This window comes from Ranitomeya imitator, chromosome 8 (genome assembly GCF_032444005.1).
Source record: "Ranitomeya imitator isolate aRanImi1 chromosome 8, aRanImi1.pri, whole genome shotgun sequence".
Taxonomy (NCBI): Eukaryota; Metazoa; Chordata; class Amphibia; order Anura; family Dendrobatidae; genus Ranitomeya; species Ranitomeya imitator.
Window position 1 is genome coordinate 188,216,963 of NC_091289.1, and position 19,527 is coordinate 188,236,489.

Below are 19,527 nucleotides of genomic sequence, written 5' to 3' on the forward strand. Positions count from 1 at the left end.
GTCACCCTGGGCCTACTAATCAGATGAGGTGACAAGGAGCAGGTGCATCCGTCAAATCATTTTTCTCTAGTAGACGTAGTACAAAAATAACACTTTGAGGAGCCTTATAATTTTATTTAGACTTTAAAAAAATGACTGTAGGTATGGACAATCCCTTTAAGTGGCTTACAGATTCCCACAGCACTACTTTCCCTACAATGAGCAGCTACCGACTTATGAGAGGTGACAGTTTCCTTTCCTTGCTGATTGTTTCCATTTCCCACGATTGTTACATGTGTTATTTATTTACATAACACTTGTTTATCGTGTGCGGGGACCGCGGCTGCCATGAGCGGAGGCGGCCACCAGGTGGCGCTGCGCGCTCTGCTCCTCTGAGCTCTGCGCTGTTTGCCCTGCACAGAGTTTGGAAAGTGACAAGTGAAGGAAGGGGGCTGAGAAAGTTTGGGCAGAGGAGGCAGAAGAGCAGCAGCAGCTCCGACCGCTCAGAGCCTCCGGAAAGGAGCACAATCTCCGGCTCCGTGCACCTCATCAGCAGAGAGGAGCTGTGCTGCCCCAGGAGCTCTGCCACCTGCCCACAGCCAGAGGGGGCATCCAGGGGCCACAGGGACCCGCAGCCAGGCTCCATCCAGGGGCCACAGGGACCCGCAGCCAGGCTCCATCCAGGGGCCACAGGGACCCGCAGCCAGGCTCCGAGGAGGATTTCTACAGAGTCCCAGGGATGTGCCCGGGCAGCCAGCGGCGGGGATGCGCCTGCTGCTCACTGCTGCTCATTGTTGTGCTGGACATTGGCATGGGGGGACACAGGAGTCAAGGTAGGACCTGCAGCCTAATCATGGGGGCTGCTGTGATGCCAGGGTCGGGGGTCTGCAGTGATGCCAGGGTCGGGGGTCTGCTGTGATGCCAGGGTCTGCAGTGATGCCAGGGTCGGGGGTCTGCTGTGATGCCAGGGTCGGGGGTCTGCTGTGATGCCGGGGGTCTGCTGTGATGCCAGGGTCGGGGGTCTGCTGTGATGCCAGGGTCGGGGGTCTGCTGTGATGCCAGGGTCGGGGGTCTGCTGTGATGCCAGGGTCTGCAGTGATGCCAGGGTCCGGGGTCTGCTGTGATGCCAGGGTCCGGGGGTCTGCTGTAATGCCAGGGTCCGGGGTCTGCTGTGATGCCAGGGTCGGGGGTCTGCTGTGATGCCAGGGTCTGCTGTGATGCCAGGGTCGGGGGTCTGCTGTGATGCCAGGGTCTGCAGTGATGCCAGGGTCCGGGGTCTGCTGTGATGCCAGGGTCGGGGGTCTGCTGTGATGCCAGGGTCCAGGGTCTGCTGTGATGCCAGGGTCGGGGGTCTGCTGTAATGCCAGGGTCCGGGGTCTGCTGTGATGCCAGGGTCGGGGGTCTGCTGTGATGCCGGGGTCTGCTATGATGCCAGGGTCGGGGGTCTGCTGTGATGCCAGGGTCGGGGGTCTGCTGTGATGCCAGGGTCGGTGGTCTGCTGTGATGCCAGGGTCGGGGGTCTGCTGTGATGCCATGGTCGGGGGTCTGCTGTGATGCCAGGGTCGGGGTCTGCTGTGATGCCAGGGTCGGGGGTCTGCTGTGATGCCAGGGTCGGGGGTCTGCTGTGATGCCAGGGTCGGGGGTCTGCTGTGATGCCAGGGTCGGGGGTCTGCTGTGATGCCAGGGTCGGGGGTCTGCTGTGATGCCAGGGTCGGGGGTCTGCTGTGATGCCAGGATCCGGGGTCTGCTGTGATGCCAGGGTCCGGGGTCTGCTGTGATGCCAGGGACCGGGGTCTGCTGTGATGCCAGGGACCGGGGTCTGCTGTGATGCCAGGGACCGGGGTCTGCTGTGATGCCAGGGTCGGGGGTTTGCTGTGATGCCAGGGTCGGGGGTTTGCTGTGATGCCAGGGTCGGGGGTTTGCTGTGATGCCAGGGTCGGGGGTCTGCTGTGATGCCAGGGTCAGGGGTCTGCTGTGATGCCAGGGTCGAGGGTCTGCTGTGATGCCAAGGTCAGGGTCTGCTGTGATGCCAGGGTCGGGGGTAACGATTCCTCTACAGTCTGTGTCTGGAAAGCTCCACACATGGGTCAGTCATATGATGGAGCATGGATGGGGCTGCTGGTCACTAGCATGGAAGGGGCAGTCATGTGATGGGGCACTTATCTATAGTAAAGGGGGCAGTTATATGATGGGGTCACTTATCTATAGTAAAGGGGCAGTTATATATGATGGGGGGCACTTATCTATAGTAAAGGGGCAGTTATATATGATGGGGGGCACTTATCTATAGAAAAGGGGCAGTTATATATGATGGGGGGCACTTATCTATAATAAAGTGGCAGTCATGTGATGGGGCACTTATCTATAGTAAAGGGGCAGTTATATATGATGGGGGGCACTTATCTATGGAAAAGGGGCAGTTATATATGATGGGGGGCACTTATCTATAGTAAAGGGGCAGTCATGTGATGGGGCACTTCTCTATAGTAAAGGGGGCAGTCATGTGATGGGGCACTTATCTATAGAAAAGGGGGCAGTTATATATGATGGGGGCACTTATCTATAGAAAAGGGGCAGTTATATATGATGGGGGCACTTATCTATAGTAAAAGGGCAGTTATATATGATGGGGCACTTATCTATAGAAAAGGGGCAGTTATATATGATGGGGGCACTTATCTATAGAAAAGGGGCAGTTATATATGATGGGGGCACTTATCTATAGAAAAGGGGCAGTTATATATGATGGGGGCACTTATCTATAGAAAAGGGGCAGTTATATATGATGGGGGCACTTATCTATAGAAAAGGGGCAGTTATATATGATGGGGGCACTTATCTATAGAAAAGGGGCAGTTATATATGATGGGGGCACTTATCTATAGAAATGGGGCAGTTATATATGATGGGGTCATTTATCTATAGAAAAGGGGCAGTTATATATGATGGGGGCACTTATCTATAGAAATGGGGCAGTTATATATGATGGGGTCATTTATCTATAGAAAAGGGGCAGTTATATATGATGGGGGCACTTATCTATAGAAAAGGGGCAGTTATATATGATGGGGGCACTTATCTATAGAAAAGGGGCAGTTATATATGATGGGGGCACTTATCTATAGAAAAGGGGCAGTTATATATGATGGGGGCACTTATCTATAGAAATGGGGCAGTTATATATGATGGGGTCACTTATCTATAGTATAGGGGGCGGTCATGTGATGGGGTCACTTATCTATAGTAAAGGGGGCGGTCATGTGATGGGGTCACTTATCTATAGTAAAGGGGGCGGTCATGTGATGGGGTCACTTATCTATAGTAAAGGGGGCGGTCATGTGATGGGGTCACTTATCTATAGTAAAGGGGGCGGTCATGTGATGGGGTCACTTATCTATAGTAAAGGGGGCGGTCATGTGATGGGGTCATTTATCTATAGTAAAGGGGGCGGTCATGTGATGGGGTCACTTATCTATAGTAAAGGGGGCGGTCATGTGATGGGGTCACTTATATATAGTAAAGGGGGCGGTCATGTGATGGGGTCACTTATCTATAGTAAAGGGGGCGGTCATGTGATGGGGTATATTGGTTTGTTCATCTGATAATCACAATCAGAGGGACTGTTCTATACTAAAGGGGTCGGTCCTGTAATAGGACACGTGGGGGTCACTGATACATAGTAATGGACAGTCCTATGCGGTTATCATTTATAGGATTGCGCATGTTGGGGGTCCGTCATGTATAGAGATGATGAGTGCTATAGTAAAGGAGTCATGTGATCGGGCGTGCACCGTATGTGCGGGGGGCTACTCACAGATAGCAGTGGGCTCCAAGATTCGATGAAAATGTCATGTAATTGCTGTAATCGCTCTACAAGGTGTCGTGTGATTTATGGATCTGGCGCTGGGGACAGGTTTGCACTTTTGGGGGACGCCGGCTCCTCGGCTGAAGAGCTGACACTCTGTAGGGTGATGTCCGCGGCTGCTGGTCCGGTGCAGCCAGTGATGGACGCTGGGTCTTCTGTATCCACTATTGTATTCGCCAAATCTACGTGTTTTTTTATCAATTTGTTGGAATCTGTGAGACATAAGTAACAATGTTGCGACTGATAGCCGAGCCCCCCTTAAAACCAATATTCGGACCGCCATGTTTCCTGACAACTTTCTTCTCGCCCATCTGTCTTCCGCAGGTTGTTTGTTATTTGTTTTAACACAGATGATGACAGACGCAGCGTCCCTGTGTCCTGGGGGTCCGGGAGGTACAAGCCCCCAGACGCCATATTTAGAATGGTCCATGTGCTTTTCATCTGCTCCAGTCTGAACGGTGGTGACAGAGACAGATAGAGGCGCGGGATCCTGCGCAGGACGGTTGTCATCGGGAACACGGCGGATAACCCTCAGGGATACATGGCGGATAATGAGGAGGGTGATGGAGGGGCTGAAGGGGACACCATTGTAATGCGGAGTTAATGGGGGCTGGCATGGATCTGGGGAAAAGCTAATAGGAAGATCTCAGGCATTTCTTCTGGCCCTACAGGGGGCAAGAAGGCACAAAGGGGCCTGTGTGACCCTGCTGGGGGCTATTGACGGCTGCTGCATTAATCTGCATGAGATGACAGAGCGTGGCACAGCTGCCCGCGGCCGGGGACACATGCCAGCCCATTACACCAGCCTCTGTCAGACTGGCAGGATGATCCGTGCAGCCAGAACTGACCGGAGACTTTACATTTCTCACTGCTTATTCTCAATAGAAGCCCCCGACCTGGTGCCCCCCAAATACTCTGCCCTGAGTGCCACCCAGTGCCCCCCAATCCTGTGCTAGAGAGATAAAAGTGACCATTAACCACCCCCAAAATAATGACCACACAGACAGTGCCACATAAACAACAGTGCCGCACATAGTCGCCCAGCGGCGGACCCCCGAAGAAAGAGGGCTCCTGTACAAGAACAGTCAGTGCCCCTCATTGTGTCTGCCTGCTGAATAGAAGGTGATAGTGGCCCCCTTACTTCTTGGGGTCCTGGTTGTACCAATGATATGTCCGCCCCTGTGGTGGCCCCAACAATTATGGTGCTAAGAATTAGTGCCCCCCAAATAACCCAAATAGATAGCGCCCCCAGTAGTGCCATCCAAAAATAATTTTGCCCTCAGTCAGTGGCCATATTGTGCCCACCAAATTATTGATACAACCGGAATGCCCCTATAGTGCCTAGATGTGTTCCCCCAACAGTAAGTATCCACTGTGAGTGCCCCCCAAAATGGAGTGTAGGGTCTCGGGCAGTGTGTCCCAAACGATAAGTTTCTACTTCGTGCCCCTCAGATATTTCCATCTACTGTGCCCCAAAGTGTGCACTTATGTCCCCCCAGATATTTTATTCTGCCAACAGATTGCCCCCCCTAATGCCAAGCCGAGTGCTCACAGCAATAGGACCAACAGTGTCCCCCAAAATAGCGTTTTAGCATAATGTTCCCAAAGTTTTCTTGACTTTACAAGTGACCCCCCCCCCCAAAAGAAAAAAATTGTATTAGAGCAAAGTAACACCAGAAAAAGTGCCCCAAAGTGTTTGGCCAAGTGCCCCCAGATCAGTGCGTAACCCTGCATTAGATTATGGGGGTCCGAATCCAGGCAGCTTTCCCAATCACTTTTTGAAAATGTATCTTGTCATTTGCTGCTCATGATGCCGTCCGTCCCCTGCTGCAGAGGTGGCCACATCACCGGCGCCCAGGTAACCGCAGGGCTGGAGAAGCCCCCGATAACCAGTGCCAGTGCTGTAATGGTTTTTACCCAGAGACAGATGTAACCTGGGGCATCCTCCCAGACCGGATGGCAGTAATTGATCTTTTATACGACATCTGCGCCCCCCGCGCCCCTCACTGCCCCCTCATTCCTAAACACAGGGCAGAATTTATGTTATGGGATTGTCCCTGTGCTAAGTTGTGTGGCTGCGCTAATCCCGCTGTTTATGACACGTCAGGGTAAAACATACACCCGGTGATTGATCGCAGCCGCAGTATATACCTGCCGCTCTGCCGACGCCTCTTTTTTTTTTTTTTTTTTCTCCTGTATTTGGGATTTTTTTTGAAGAAATTGCAGATTTTACTTCTTCAGGAGATAAGTTATCTGGGCAGAACACACAGGGGCGCCGCTTATCTGACCACTTCTGACCAATGACCTTTGTTTAAGCGCCTGATTAATGGCCGTTTCCTTAGTAATGAGTCGCCCTCTGATATCTGGATTAATTTTTAGAAGCTGACCCCTAACGAGGCGCTGAGGACTGGTCCCTGCCACTGTGCAGAGCAGGAAAATTAGGAAAAGCCAAACGCAACATCGGCAAATATTTATCATGTGTATTATTCCCTCATATCGTGTGATCTCCCCGATATTGGAGGTGTCTCCGGTTATTTGTATCTTCATGGATGGTGGTGGCGATATCTCATCCACTGCCTCCATACCAAGGTTTCACTGGTATCTGTTGGTCACCTTGCAAGTGCAATGCATATTAGGCACAGACAGTGCTGTCTCCTTGTCTCTCCCTGTAAATGAAGTAGGTGCATGGATAGTATTGTTACTCCGCAAATTATGTAGGTGCAGAAGGTACTGCCTACCCTTCTCTTCCTCTTAATAATGAAGTATTTATATAAATTACATAGGCACATATAGCACTACCTCCCTATAAAGGAAATACGCACAGATACCACCAACTCCTTGCTTTTTAATATAAATTCTGAAGGTATAGATAGTTCTACATTACTTTTTCTCTATATAAATGATGTAGGCACAGCTAGTACCACATCCATGTCTCTCTATCTAAATGATGTAGATCTAGATAATACTTCCTTCCTGTCTATGTAAATGATGTAAGCACAGATAGTACTGCCTCCCTGTCTCTATATAAATAAATTAGGTAGGGTAGTACTTCGTTCCCGTCTCTCTATATAAATGATTTAGGTACATATAGTCTCCATGTCTCTCTGAAACAATGATGTAGCATTAGATAGTACACCCTTCCCATGTCTCTGAATAAATTATGCTGCTACAGATAATACTTGCTACTTGTCTCTCTATTTTTAAACGATGGAGGCACAGATAGTACTTCTTTCCTTTCTCGCTATATAAATCAAGTAAGTAGGGTAGTACTTCCTACCTTTCTGTGTATATAAATTGTTTAGGTACAGATAGTACTTCCTTCCTGTCTCTCTGTGTAACTTATGTAGGCACAGATAGTACTGCTGTCACAGGAAAACTGCGACAGTGTGAAGCCAAAAGACCGCAGCGTCTGATTACTTCTACTTCGGCTCTGAGAAGAAGCACTTCTTCATTTTAAACATGTTTATTTCTTCTGGCGGAACATGTTGGAAATCCCTGTGCTCACAGTTTAGTTCGGTTAGCTACTCCTTTCCCCTTTATAAATTGGTCTCATCCTTGTCAGGGCTAGCATTTGCTTCATGGCTAACGGAGGGAGAGGAGTTTATAGGAAAAGGAGAGTTGGAGAGGTCATCAGTGTCTGTTGCTTGGTTTGTATGTATGGTAATTCCTTATCCTTCTCTATTTTGGTTTATTCCCCTACCTTCATGCCCCGCTGCATTCCTCTGTTATATGTGAGTGAATATTTTGTATGTCTGGAACTTTCTGTTAACCCTTGTTTTTGTTGCCTTGTTTGTCGGGTTGGTGTACTACGGTGCACAGTAGTGCCCCCTCTTCCTGGGTGGGGGAAGAGAACAAACAGAGGGCTAACTCAGGAGATAAGGCAAGGATAGAGGCCCCGGCATCTTCACCTTCAGAAGTATCCCGGGCAGTAGGGCGAGTTAGGGCACCCCCTAGTGTTAGGAACATGGAAGGAGCCCTTGGTCCCGGGTCACCCGACAGCTGTGCTGTGACAGCTGCCTTCCTGTCTTTCTATATAAAAGATGTAGCTACAGATAGTATTGCCTTCCTGTCTCTCTACGTAAATGATGTAACTACAGATAGAGAGACATGAAGGAAGTACTATCTGTAGATATATAATTTACATACAAAGACAGGAAGTACCGTGTAAATTATGTAGACACAGATAGTACTGCCTCCTTGTCTTTCTATATAAATTATGTAGCTACATATAGTACTGCTTCCCTGTCTCTCTATATAAATTATGTAACTACAGATAGTACTTCTTTCCTGTCTCTCTATGTAAATTATGCAACTGCAGATAGTACTTCCTTCCTGTCTCTCTATGTAAATTATGTAACTACAGATAGTACTACCTCCCTGTCTCTCTCTATAAATTATGTAGGCACAGATAGTACTACATCCCTGTTCCTCTCTATAAATGATGTCACTACAGATAGTGCTGCCTACCTGACATTTATATAAATGATGTAAGTTCAGATAATTCTGCTGTTTTGCCTCTCTATACAATTTATGTGGTCACAGATAGTGCTGCCTCTTTGTCTCTCTCTAAATGATGTAAAGACAGTTGGGAAAGTAAACAGGCAGGCTGTGGTCCCGCTGACAAGGGTGTATTGAGAAGAACACACTGCAGTTATGGTGTGCAGACCCCTTCTTCCCTTGCACCCAGTGCTGGGAGATGTACGTACGGATCTATGCACTTTAACGCCAATTTTCTCCATGAAGGGAGGAAAATAGAGTGATTGACCCTATGACAAAATGTGTTCAAATTACATTTCCAGTTTAAAAAATGAAAACAAATAAAAGTTTAGTTTCTTTTTCTGCTGCATAATTCTGAGTGCTATTATATGGCAGCGATATATATATAATGTAAAGATGCAGACAGTTCCCAGGGCTGAGCTGTGAATGGTGATGGACATCGCTTAATGTGACTCCTCAGGGTTGGGTCGTCACCAGACGGGGCTGTTTGCACGGATGGGGCACTGCGTCTCCTCTCTGCCTAATCTAATTTAATGAGGTTTAGTTGGGTTGAGTAAATATCAGATAAAGAGTCACAGTTAATTATCGCTCATTAATACCTGCTGATAATCGGGGTGGGGTGGGGGGTCGGTGTGCACATATAGAAATCCATACGTCAGCGCAAGAACTCTGCCTAAACCCAGACGGCAATAAAACATAATTACCTCCATTCTACATCTGTACATCATAGTGCGAGGACTATGAAAAAAATCTAAGGTAATGATGTGAGTCGCCTCTTTGTGCCTATGTTGCCAGCATTTGTGGGCAACCATCATAAGGTAGCCCGCCACGCCAGAGATGCAAAGCTGTGCCCTGTAGAAGGGAGCTGTGCGGTGGCATTTTTTTGCCCTTCTTTGCTTTTGTTGTTTCGACACTATGGCCCCAATTCCTCAAAAGTGGCTTTTTATGCCAGTTCTGGCAAAGTTATGAGGAGCTAGGGTGGTGGAGTGGAGAAGCCCACTTATTAAAGTGGCATAAATTAGGCCAGAAATATACGCAGCCCCTGCAGGGAGTAACATTTCGTGTAAAGTGGGGTTCATATAGCATTTGTTCTGAGGCTCCGTCGGGGCTAATGTCCGAACCTCCGCAAAGCGGCAATTGGGCGTGTATGCTGAGGGGGTGATTGACTATAATGATGCAGACGGAGCCACGGTGTGCGGTGTCGTGCATCATTTTCAGGCGTATGCACCTATTGGAGGAGGATAGCAAGAGAAGGCACTCTATGGCACTGTGTGTACTGAATGCAAAGGTACCGGATGGCACTATGATAAGGGTACGCCATGGCAGTATTGTGAAGGTACTGTATAGCACTATTGTAAAGGTACTGTATGGCACTATTATAAGGGTACTTTGTGGCAGCATTGTGAATGTACTGTATGTCACTATTTTGAAGGTACTGCATAGCAATATTGTGAATGTACTGTGTAGCACTATTGTGAAGGTACTACATGGCATTATTGTGAAGGTACTGTGTAGCACTATAAGCTAACATATTAAACACCTTCTTCTCCACGGTATTCACGGTGGAAAATGAAATGCTAGGTGAAATCCCAAGAAACAATGAAAACCCTATATTAAGGGTCACCAATCTAACCCAAGAAGAGGTGCGAAACCGGCTAAATAAGATTAAAATAGATAAATCTCCGGGTCCGGATGGCATACACCCACGAGTACTAAGAGAACTAAGTAATGTAATAGATAAACCATTATTTCTTATTTTTAGTGACTCTATAGCGACAGGGTCTGTTCCGCAGGATTGGCGCATAGCAAATGTGGTGCCAATATTCAAAAAGGGCTCTAAAAGTGAACCTGGAAATTATAGGCCAGTAAGTCTAACCTCTATTGTTGGTAAAATATTTGAAGGGTTTCTGAGGGATGTTATTCTGGATTATCTCAATGAGAATAACTGTTTAACTCCATATCAGCATGGGTTTATGAGAAATCGCTCCTGTCAAACCAATCTAATCAGTTTTTATGAAGAGGTAAGCTATAGGCTGGACCGCGGTGAGTCATTGGACGTGGTATATCTCGATTTTTCCAAAGCGTTTGATACCGTGCCGCACAAGAGGTTGGTACACAAAATGAGAATGCTTGGTCTGGGGGAAAATGTGTGTAAATGGGTTAGTAACTGGCTTAGTGATAGAAAGCAGAGGGTGGTTATAAATGGTATAGTCTCTAACTGGGTCGCTGTGACCAGTGGGGTACCGCAGGGGTCAGTATTGGGACCTGTTCTCTTCAACATATTCATTAATGATCTGGTAGAAGGTTTACACAGTAAAATATCGATATTTGCAGATGATACAAAACTATGTAAAGCAGTTAATACAAGAGAAGATAGTATTCTGCTACAGATGGATCTGGATAAGTTGGAAACTTGGGCTGAAAGGTGGCAGATGAGGTTTAACAATGATAAATGTAAGGTTATACACATGGGAAGAAGGAATCAATGTCACCATTACACACTGAATGGGAAACCACTGGGTAAATCTGACAGGGAGAAGGACTTGGGGATCCTAGTTAATGATAAACTTACCTGGAGCAGCCAGTGCCAGGCAGCAGCTGCCAAGGCAAACAGGATCATGGGGTGCATTAAAAGAGGTCTGGATACACATGATGAGAGCATTATACTGCCTCTGTACAAATCCCTAGTTAGACCGCACATGGAGTACTGTGTCCAGTTTTGGGCACCGGTGCTCAGGAAGGATATAATGGAACTAGAGAGAGTACAAAGGAGGGCAACAAAATTAATAAAGGGGATGGGAGAACTACAATACCTAGATAGATTAGCGAAATTAGGATTATTTAGTCTAGAAAAAAGACGACTGAGGGGCGATCTAATAACCATGTATAAGTATATAAGGGGACAATACAAATATCTCGCTGAGGATCTGTTTATACCAAGGAAGGTGACGGGCACAAGGGGGCATTCTTTGCGTCAGGAGGAGAGAAGGTTTTTCCACCAACATAGAAGAGGATTCTTTACTGTTAGGGCAGTGAGAATCTGGAATTGCTTGCCTGAGGAGGTGGTGATGGCGAACTCAGTCGAGGGGTTCAAGAGAGGCCTGGATGTCTTCCTGGAGCAGAACAATATTGTATCATACAATTATTAGGTTCTGTAGAAGGACGGAGATCTGGGTATTTATTATGATGGAATATAGGCTGAACTGGATGGAGAAATATCTCCTAACTATGTTACTATGTTACTATTGTGAAGGTGCTGCAAGGCACTGTTGTGAATGTACTGTATTGCAGTATTGTGAAGGTACTATATAGCCGCATTGTGAAGGTACGGTATGGCAGTATTGTGAAGATACTGTATGGCAGTCTTGTGAAGGTACTGTTTTCACCATTATTGTGTCATCAGTGTTTTTCACAGCTGGATAGATAAATACTGTATATTACAAAGCTTCTCCCAGACTTTGACATGTTAAACACGTACAGCACACGTACCGTACACTGACGCCATCCGTGTGCTATACGTGTTTTTCAAGGACCCATAGACATGTATTGGACCTTTTCATGGCTCAGTGGTTAGCACTGTATACGGTGGCTCAGTGGTTAGCACTGTTTTCAACAGGCTCATTATCATCAGCGGCAGGATTACAATAACTAATAACACCTCTATACACAACTGATCACAAAAAGTGATATCACAGCTCACCTCCTCCTCCTGTACAATGACTGATAACACCTCTATATACAGTAGATAACACAGGATCCACCGTTCACAATATGTGATATCACAGCTCACCTCCTCCTCTTGTACAATGACTGATAACATCTCTATATGCAGTAGATAACACAGGATCCACCATTCACAATAGGTGATGTCACAGCTCACCTCCTCCTCCTGTACAATGACTGATAACATCTCTATATACAGTAGATAACACAGGATCCACCATTCACAATATGTGATATCACAGCTCACCTCCTCCTCTTGTACAATGACTGATAACACCTCTATATACAGTAAATAACACAGGATCCACCATTCACAATAGGTGATATCACAGCTCACCTCCTCCTCTTTTACAATGACTGATAACACCGCTATATACAGTAGATAACACAGGATCCACCATTCACAATAGGTGATATCACAGCTCACCTCCTCCTCCTGTACAATGACTGATTACACCTCTATATACAGTAGATAACACAGGATCCACCATTCACAATAGGTGATGTCACGGCTCACCTCCTCCTCCTGTACAATGACTGATAACACCTCTATATACAGTAGATAACACAGGATCCACCATTCACAATAGGTGATGTCACAGCTCACCTCCTCCTCCTGTACAATGACTGATAACACCTCTATATACAGTAGATAACACAGGATCCACCATTCACAATAGGTGATGTCACAGCTCACCTCCTCCTCCTGTACAATGACTGATAACACCTCTATATACAGTAGATAACACAGGATCCACCATTCACAATAGGTGATGTCACAGCTCACCTCCTCCTCCTGTACAATGACTGATAACACCTCTATATACAGTAGATAACACAGGATCCACCATTCACAATAGGTGATGTCACAGCTCACCACCTCCTCCTGTACAATGATTGATAACACCTCTATATACACTAGATAACCCAGGATCCACCATTCCCAATAGGTGATGTCACAGCTCACCTCCTCCTCCTGTATAATGACTGATAACACCTCTATATATAGTAGATAATACAGGATCCACCATTCACAATAGGTGATGTCACAGCTCACCTCCTCTTCCTGTATAATGACTGATAACACCTCTATATACAGTAGATAACACAGGATCCACCATTCACAATAGGTGATGTCACAGCTCACCTCCTCCTCCCCCTGTACAATAACTAATATCAACTCTTGGCCAAGGAAAATAGACAGATTTCTATTTTTTTATTTTAACCCCTTAATGACAGCCAATACTTCTTTTAACTGACCTGAGATACAGGAGACTAGCATCCCCATACAGGTGACAATCCAGGAGCTGTCGGCTGTCCACTATAGCTGACAACCTGCTGCATCAGCCACGATCAGTGTTTGCACCGTCCAAATCTGTTTAACCCCTTAGATGCTGCTGTCAATAGTGACTACATCATATAAATGGTTAACAGAGTGTGGGGGCTTCCTCATTATCCCAGTTGGTGCCCTCGGATATGCTGTAATGTCTATTGTCTGTACAAGTCCCCTCTATAATTTGTAAAGCGCTGTGGAATATGTTGGCGCTATATAAATAAAAATTATTATTATTATTATTATGATTGTGTGGTCCTGATGTTTGCCATATTAATTCATGTCCAAATAGTTCAGAAGTTAGTGGCATTTAGGAGGTAAAAATACACATTTTCATTTGTCATGCCACTTTGCATTAATTCCTGAACATCACCTGAAGGGTTAATAAACTACCTGACGGCAGTTTTCAATATGTCAGGGGGTGCTGTTTTTAAAATGGTATAACTTTTGGGGGTTTCACACTATATGGGACCCCTAAAGTCACTTCAAACATGGATAGGTCCCTAAAAAAATACATTTTGTAAATTTCCTTGAAAAAATGAAAAATTGCTGCTACATTTTTGAACCTCCTAAAATGCTGACAAAATAAAAGAACATTTTACAAATGGCGCTGATGTAAAGCCGACATGTGGGAAACGTTATTTATTAATGTTTTGCTGTGGTATGACCATCTGGATTAAAGAGATAATAATTCAAAGTCTCAAAATTGCAAATTTTTAAAAATATTTCTCAAATTTCTGATATTTTTATTAAATAAACACAAAACATATCAACCTAAATTTACCATTATCATAAAGTATAATGCGTCCCGAAAAAACAATCTCAAAATCACTGGGATTTGTGGAAGCGTTCCAGAGTTATTATTACCACATAAAGTGACACTGATCAGATTTTAAAAAATTGGCTCCGTCACCGATAATTGCTTCCCTGTAAGAATGACAGCAAGCGGAGATCTTCAGAATAGTAAGGAACCGAAACACTAAATGTAGGAGAAAGTTGCAGAACTTTCATTCTAGAAAGACGCTATAATTTCCCATTTATCGATTTATTGCAGTGGAGGCAAAAAATGCACCAAAGCCTCGGTGTGTGAACATTATCCAGCAGGACGCTATGGAGTCTCCGTTGGCCCCGGCGTATGGCGGCTGCGATCACTCGGGACGTGGATTGTGGCAGCGGCCGTGGTGCGGAGAATGCGGCAGATCTGGCACGTTCCTCGTGAAGTGGCTGACGACTGCCATGCATCTTCTAGCACAGACTGAAAGAAAGCCGCACGTTTTACTCTCCGCACGTCAGATCTCGCTAAATAAACAAAGGCTGGAGACAGAACAATTCCCCCTTTATGGACGCAGTCGCCGCTGTGTTCCCCTGTCCTATGTTGTGTCTTACTCGCTGCCCGTCCTGCTCCGTTTTTCCACCTAAATGGACCTGAAGTTTCCCGCAAACTGTAAAAATAAACGACTGCGTCGCCTCAAAATTACATTTGCAAAACGACGAGCACAATAGTATTTTGTGTTCCCCATATGAGATCTCGACGTTGGCTTTAGATTGGCCACATGGGGCTTGGTCGGGGTTTCGGCAGCTGCTGGGGGGACTACAAGTACTAGCAGGTCAATTGTCAAACGATAATGGAACACTTAGTTCTCATGTCGTCACTTAGCCGTGACTGAAGACAATGGACTGACTACTTGGCCACTGCATTAATCAATAGTGCAAATACAGTATAAGACGCTTTATAATACATCTTATCAGTCAATTTTGCTTTATCAGCCATTTTTTCTTCTCCTGTCATCTCCTGATCGCATCATTCAAGATGGAGCTAGATTCACAGCTTCCATGATCAGTACTGCTGTATGTTCTCCATTCTGCTGATTTCTAGTAAGTGTTTATCTTACTCCAGAGCTGGATTCACAGCTACTCTGCTCAGTACTGTTGCCTAATGCTCTCCATGCTGCTGCTTTCTAGCCAATGGTTTTCTCACTCCAAAGCTGGATTCACACCTACGCTACTCAGTACTGTTGCATAATGCTCTATATGCTGCCGCTTCCTAGCCAGTGTTTTTTTTTTCACTTCAAAGCTGGATTCACAGCTACTCTGCTAAGTTCTGTTGTATAATGTTCTTCATGTTCTCCCTGCGTCTGCTTTCTAGCCAGTGTTTAACTTACTGCAGAGCTGGATTCATATTTAACACTGCTCAAGACTGCTGCATAATATTCTCCAAGCTGTTGCTTTAAAGCCAGTGTTTAGCTCACGGCAGAGTTTTGTATTCACAGCTACACTGTTCAGTGCTGCTGTATAATGTTCTCCATACTGTTGCTTTCAACATGTAGGGGTTTAGTAAACAGGTCAAAGATGGAAAATCACATTTAAATTAAAGGACCATTCCAAAATAATAAAAACATTTTATCTATAAAAAAGGGCGTCCAGAGAGAAAAAAGAAAAAAGTTGGCACTCACCCAGCGATGGAAGTAGAAAAGTCCTTTTAAACAGGTCAAAGATGGAAAATCACATTTAAATTAAAGGACCATTCCAAAATAATAAAAACATTTTATCTATAAAAAAAAGTCTGAGGTGGAAGGTGCATGAAACAGGGATTGAAAAAGCACCAATGAGACAATGTCTCTGTTATGCCCCGCCCCTGAGGATCGTGCAATAGACAGAACACATTGTATCAGGTTTACTTGGAGCTTTTCTTTAATTTTGATGAGTAGATTTCCTGAAGATTGCACAGAATATATTTATATTTCAATAACATGCCTGTCATCTTGTTTTAGAACTATTACACAACATATAATAAACTTGTGTCATTTTTCTTTTGTAGACTTGCCAATGAAGGCCCCCAAAAATACGCATTCCCCCTATCCTATAACAACTTAAACAAAGGATACTTTCTGTTTGCCAAAGGTCAGGACTGCACTTGATGTTCTTCAGTAGGGCATTCTAGGGGGCGCTATTGTGCCTTCTAGTTATCTAATGATAGGACGCCTATATGCTAGAATGCGAAGGAAAAGCGCTATCCTGACAACAGGTTACCTAGCAAATAGGTAGAAAAAGCCTCATCTACTCTGATGTTGAAATTTATGACAATTTCACTATGACATGTCCACTAGGTGGCAGTGTTCTGTAACAATTTATATGGTTGAGAAAGGGATTAATACAATATATTCTTGTATATTATAGCACATCCCCTCTTATTGGCAATCTCTGAAACCATAATTGTGCTGAAATGTTGGTTTTATGACGTTTACAGGCACAGTATGGCTATAGTATGTGGGTGTGTAGCATCGTCTCCGGTAAATGAATAGCTGCAGCCACAGAATTACACATAACATGTCATCTATTAGTTTACAAGCTGAGCCTGTGCCTAAAAGCACTGTTGTAAGAAAAAAAACAAAAATTGCAGGAAACTCCTAAGTACGAGGACGTAGGCAGCTCTGGGAATACAGATCCCTTAATGAGTTAATGTCCTTATTAAGCACAGACACAAAGCTTTTTATCATTAAGACGTTATTACATGACCCAGCAGAGATCCTGGGACCCTTCCTAGTTATTACCGAGCCTTCTACATTCTCTTCCCAAAGGCGTGTTGTTTTCCGAGGCTGCAGGTTCGGGGCAACAGAAGGATACAGAGAAAAATCTGCAGCGGATCGTATTCCTAGGGACAAATAATTAGCCGTAGAGTTTAGAAAACATCAATAAAAGTTTATCACTTCGTATTAAAAATCGTCTCTGTTCTCAAAAACATAATTACGGTACTTATTAATTCTATAGTTTACTGCTTGTTGCCTTGGTTATTGGCCACCTCTGCAGTCTATCAGAAGTGGTCGGTCTCGTAGAGTAGAGCAAAAACGTTTGCAGAACCCCTGGTCCTCCGGTCATGGACGATCCTCCCCCAGCACCTCTTTCTATTACTATGCCCGGCGCCATGTCATCATTGAGGCTTGACGAGGACGAGGTGCGCAGGGCTTTGGTCCGGCAGCCATAAACTATCGATTTTTTTTGCTCAGCGCTATCTGCTGGTAAGGCTTTATCTCGCTAGGCGTCCATATTCACTGACAGCAAGCAGAGTAATATATTCTCCATTCTCGTACTCGTCTGATCCATTAGGACTCCACTCCAAATATATAGAGAAGTCTGCCTGAGAATTCCTACGAACGATACATTACTGATCATTGCGCGGATCATTGCCAACTAAAGTATTTTCGCAGATGGCGACATTGGGGATCGAAGTCGTAAAAGCACTTGACCTTTTTGAGGCGTTACCCATTAGAGGTGATGATCCCCGTATATTTGGACGTCTTTTTCTCAGTATATGGTTTTCTTAAAAGATCCTGTTGTACAGGATTATTTTTCCGCTCCCTACAGTTCCGCGACCGTCAGTGCCAGGCGCATCCGTCCATAAAGGACGCGGCCTTTATTATGATACCATGTGTGAGCATTTGTGCCGTTCTGAAATCATTACCGTCAAGAAGCTAAAATCCTCTCCACCCTCCCGTCTTCCCCCTGAAAGAGATTTTATGTGGAGAAACGCGCGGGGAAATCTTCACCGCGCTCCTGACGCGTCTGCGATCCACTCTCTTCCCTCTCGGAGAAGATCTCCTGTGGTTTCGAACGAGAAAATCTAACGTTTTCACATCTCACATTTTCTTATGAATAACATTTAAATCACAAATTAGATCAGGCTGAGGTTTGGCCGTCCGGGGTCGGGAGAAAGTGGTTTCTGCAGAATTGCAGGATGGACGGAGTGAAAAGGAAGATATTGTTTGCAGAATCCAAGACTGTGCTGAAGCTTTCTGGATCTTGGGTCGGGTGGGTGACAAAAGGGTTAGTAAAACAGAAATCTAGTTATTAGTCACATTGAGGCTATGTGCACACGATGCGGATTTTGCTGCGGATCCAAAGCGTTTCCCATGCGTTTACAGTTCAATGTAAACGTATGGGGAAAAAAAACCGCTGTGCACATGCTGCGGAAAAAAACGTGCGGAAACGCAGCGGTTTACATTCCGCAGCATGTCACCTCTTTTGTGCGTTTTCCGCAGCGGATTTACAACTGCCCTTATGGAAAACCGCAGTTTTCCACTGTGGATTTATCAAATCTGCTGGAATCCGCTGCGGAAATATCCACAGTGGACCCAGACTACGTGTGCACATAGCCTAAAGCTGTGTTCACACAGAGTTTTCTGCAGAACTCAAAAATCAAAAAGCACAAGTTTTTCAAACAGAAAACACTTCTGGAAACACTCCTTTTGGGGAGGATTTTTTTTCTGGTGCAGTGGTTTTCAAGAGTTTTGGAAGTTTTTTTGGTTTGTATTTTTTTGCATACTTGTCATTAGACTCTGGCTAGTTTGGAGAAGTTTCTTCAGAATCCTTTTCAAAGTTGTGACATGAGCTTTTTCAAAACCTCTTCATGAAAAAAAAAAGCTAATAAAATTCCTCATATGAACAGAAAAGTGGATTTCCCATAGAGAGGAAAAGGTATGTTCACACTGAAAGTTTTTGGAGCAGAAACCGACCATGATTTTCTCCAAATCCTCCTCACTTTTCAAAAACGTAATTTCTGCAGTGAAAATCCAGCACAAAGCCTCAGTGTGAACACATCCGTAGGGTATGTGCACACGACATCTTTTACACTCAGATACTTCACGAAAACAGCAGCGGTGGTTTTTTTTTGGCGTCTGTTCAGCTGATTTTTGCTGCTTTTTTGTGGCTTTGGAAAACAGAGGGGATTTAAAAAAAAAAAAAAAAGCTTAAAAGATGTGAGCAGTGAGTTGTTTTTACCCTGCACGTGTTCATCCATTTTTGTATTTATTTAGTGTGTTTTCAGGTGGGTTATGGAGTGGAACCATCTGAAAAAGATGTTGTGCTCACCACATACCCTTAAAAGAGTTTTTTCAAGAATTTTGGAGGATGATTTTGATGAGGATCAGCTAAAAAAATAAAAATTACAAAAAAAACTCTGTGTGAACATAGGCTTTTCATATGAAGAAACCCGTATAGTAAATACTGTAAAGAGAAGAAAAAGTGAATCGCTCCCCCTAAAAAAGCAATAAAAAGCGATTCAAATGTTGTATATACCCCAAAATAGCATCAATAAAAACTAAAAATCATCCTGCAGAAAATGAGCCCCATCGAC

The 19,527-nt window shown here is 45.0% G+C and overlaps 1 protein-coding gene across 1 annotated transcript in view; it reads left to right on the forward strand.

Moving 5' to 3' along the window:
• Positions 1–439: 439 nt before the first annotated feature.
• The window catches only part of ROR1 (receptor tyrosine kinase like orphan receptor 1), a 269,112-nt gene continuing 250,024 nt past the window's right edge, over positions 440–19,527 (forward strand). The window contains exon 1 of the mRNA XM_069738195.1: positions 440–812. Within this exon, the coding sequence (XP_069594296.1) occupies positions 719–812 (94 nt within the window). The 5' untranslated portion in view covers positions 440–718. The remainder of the gene's footprint in view (positions 813–19,527) is intronic.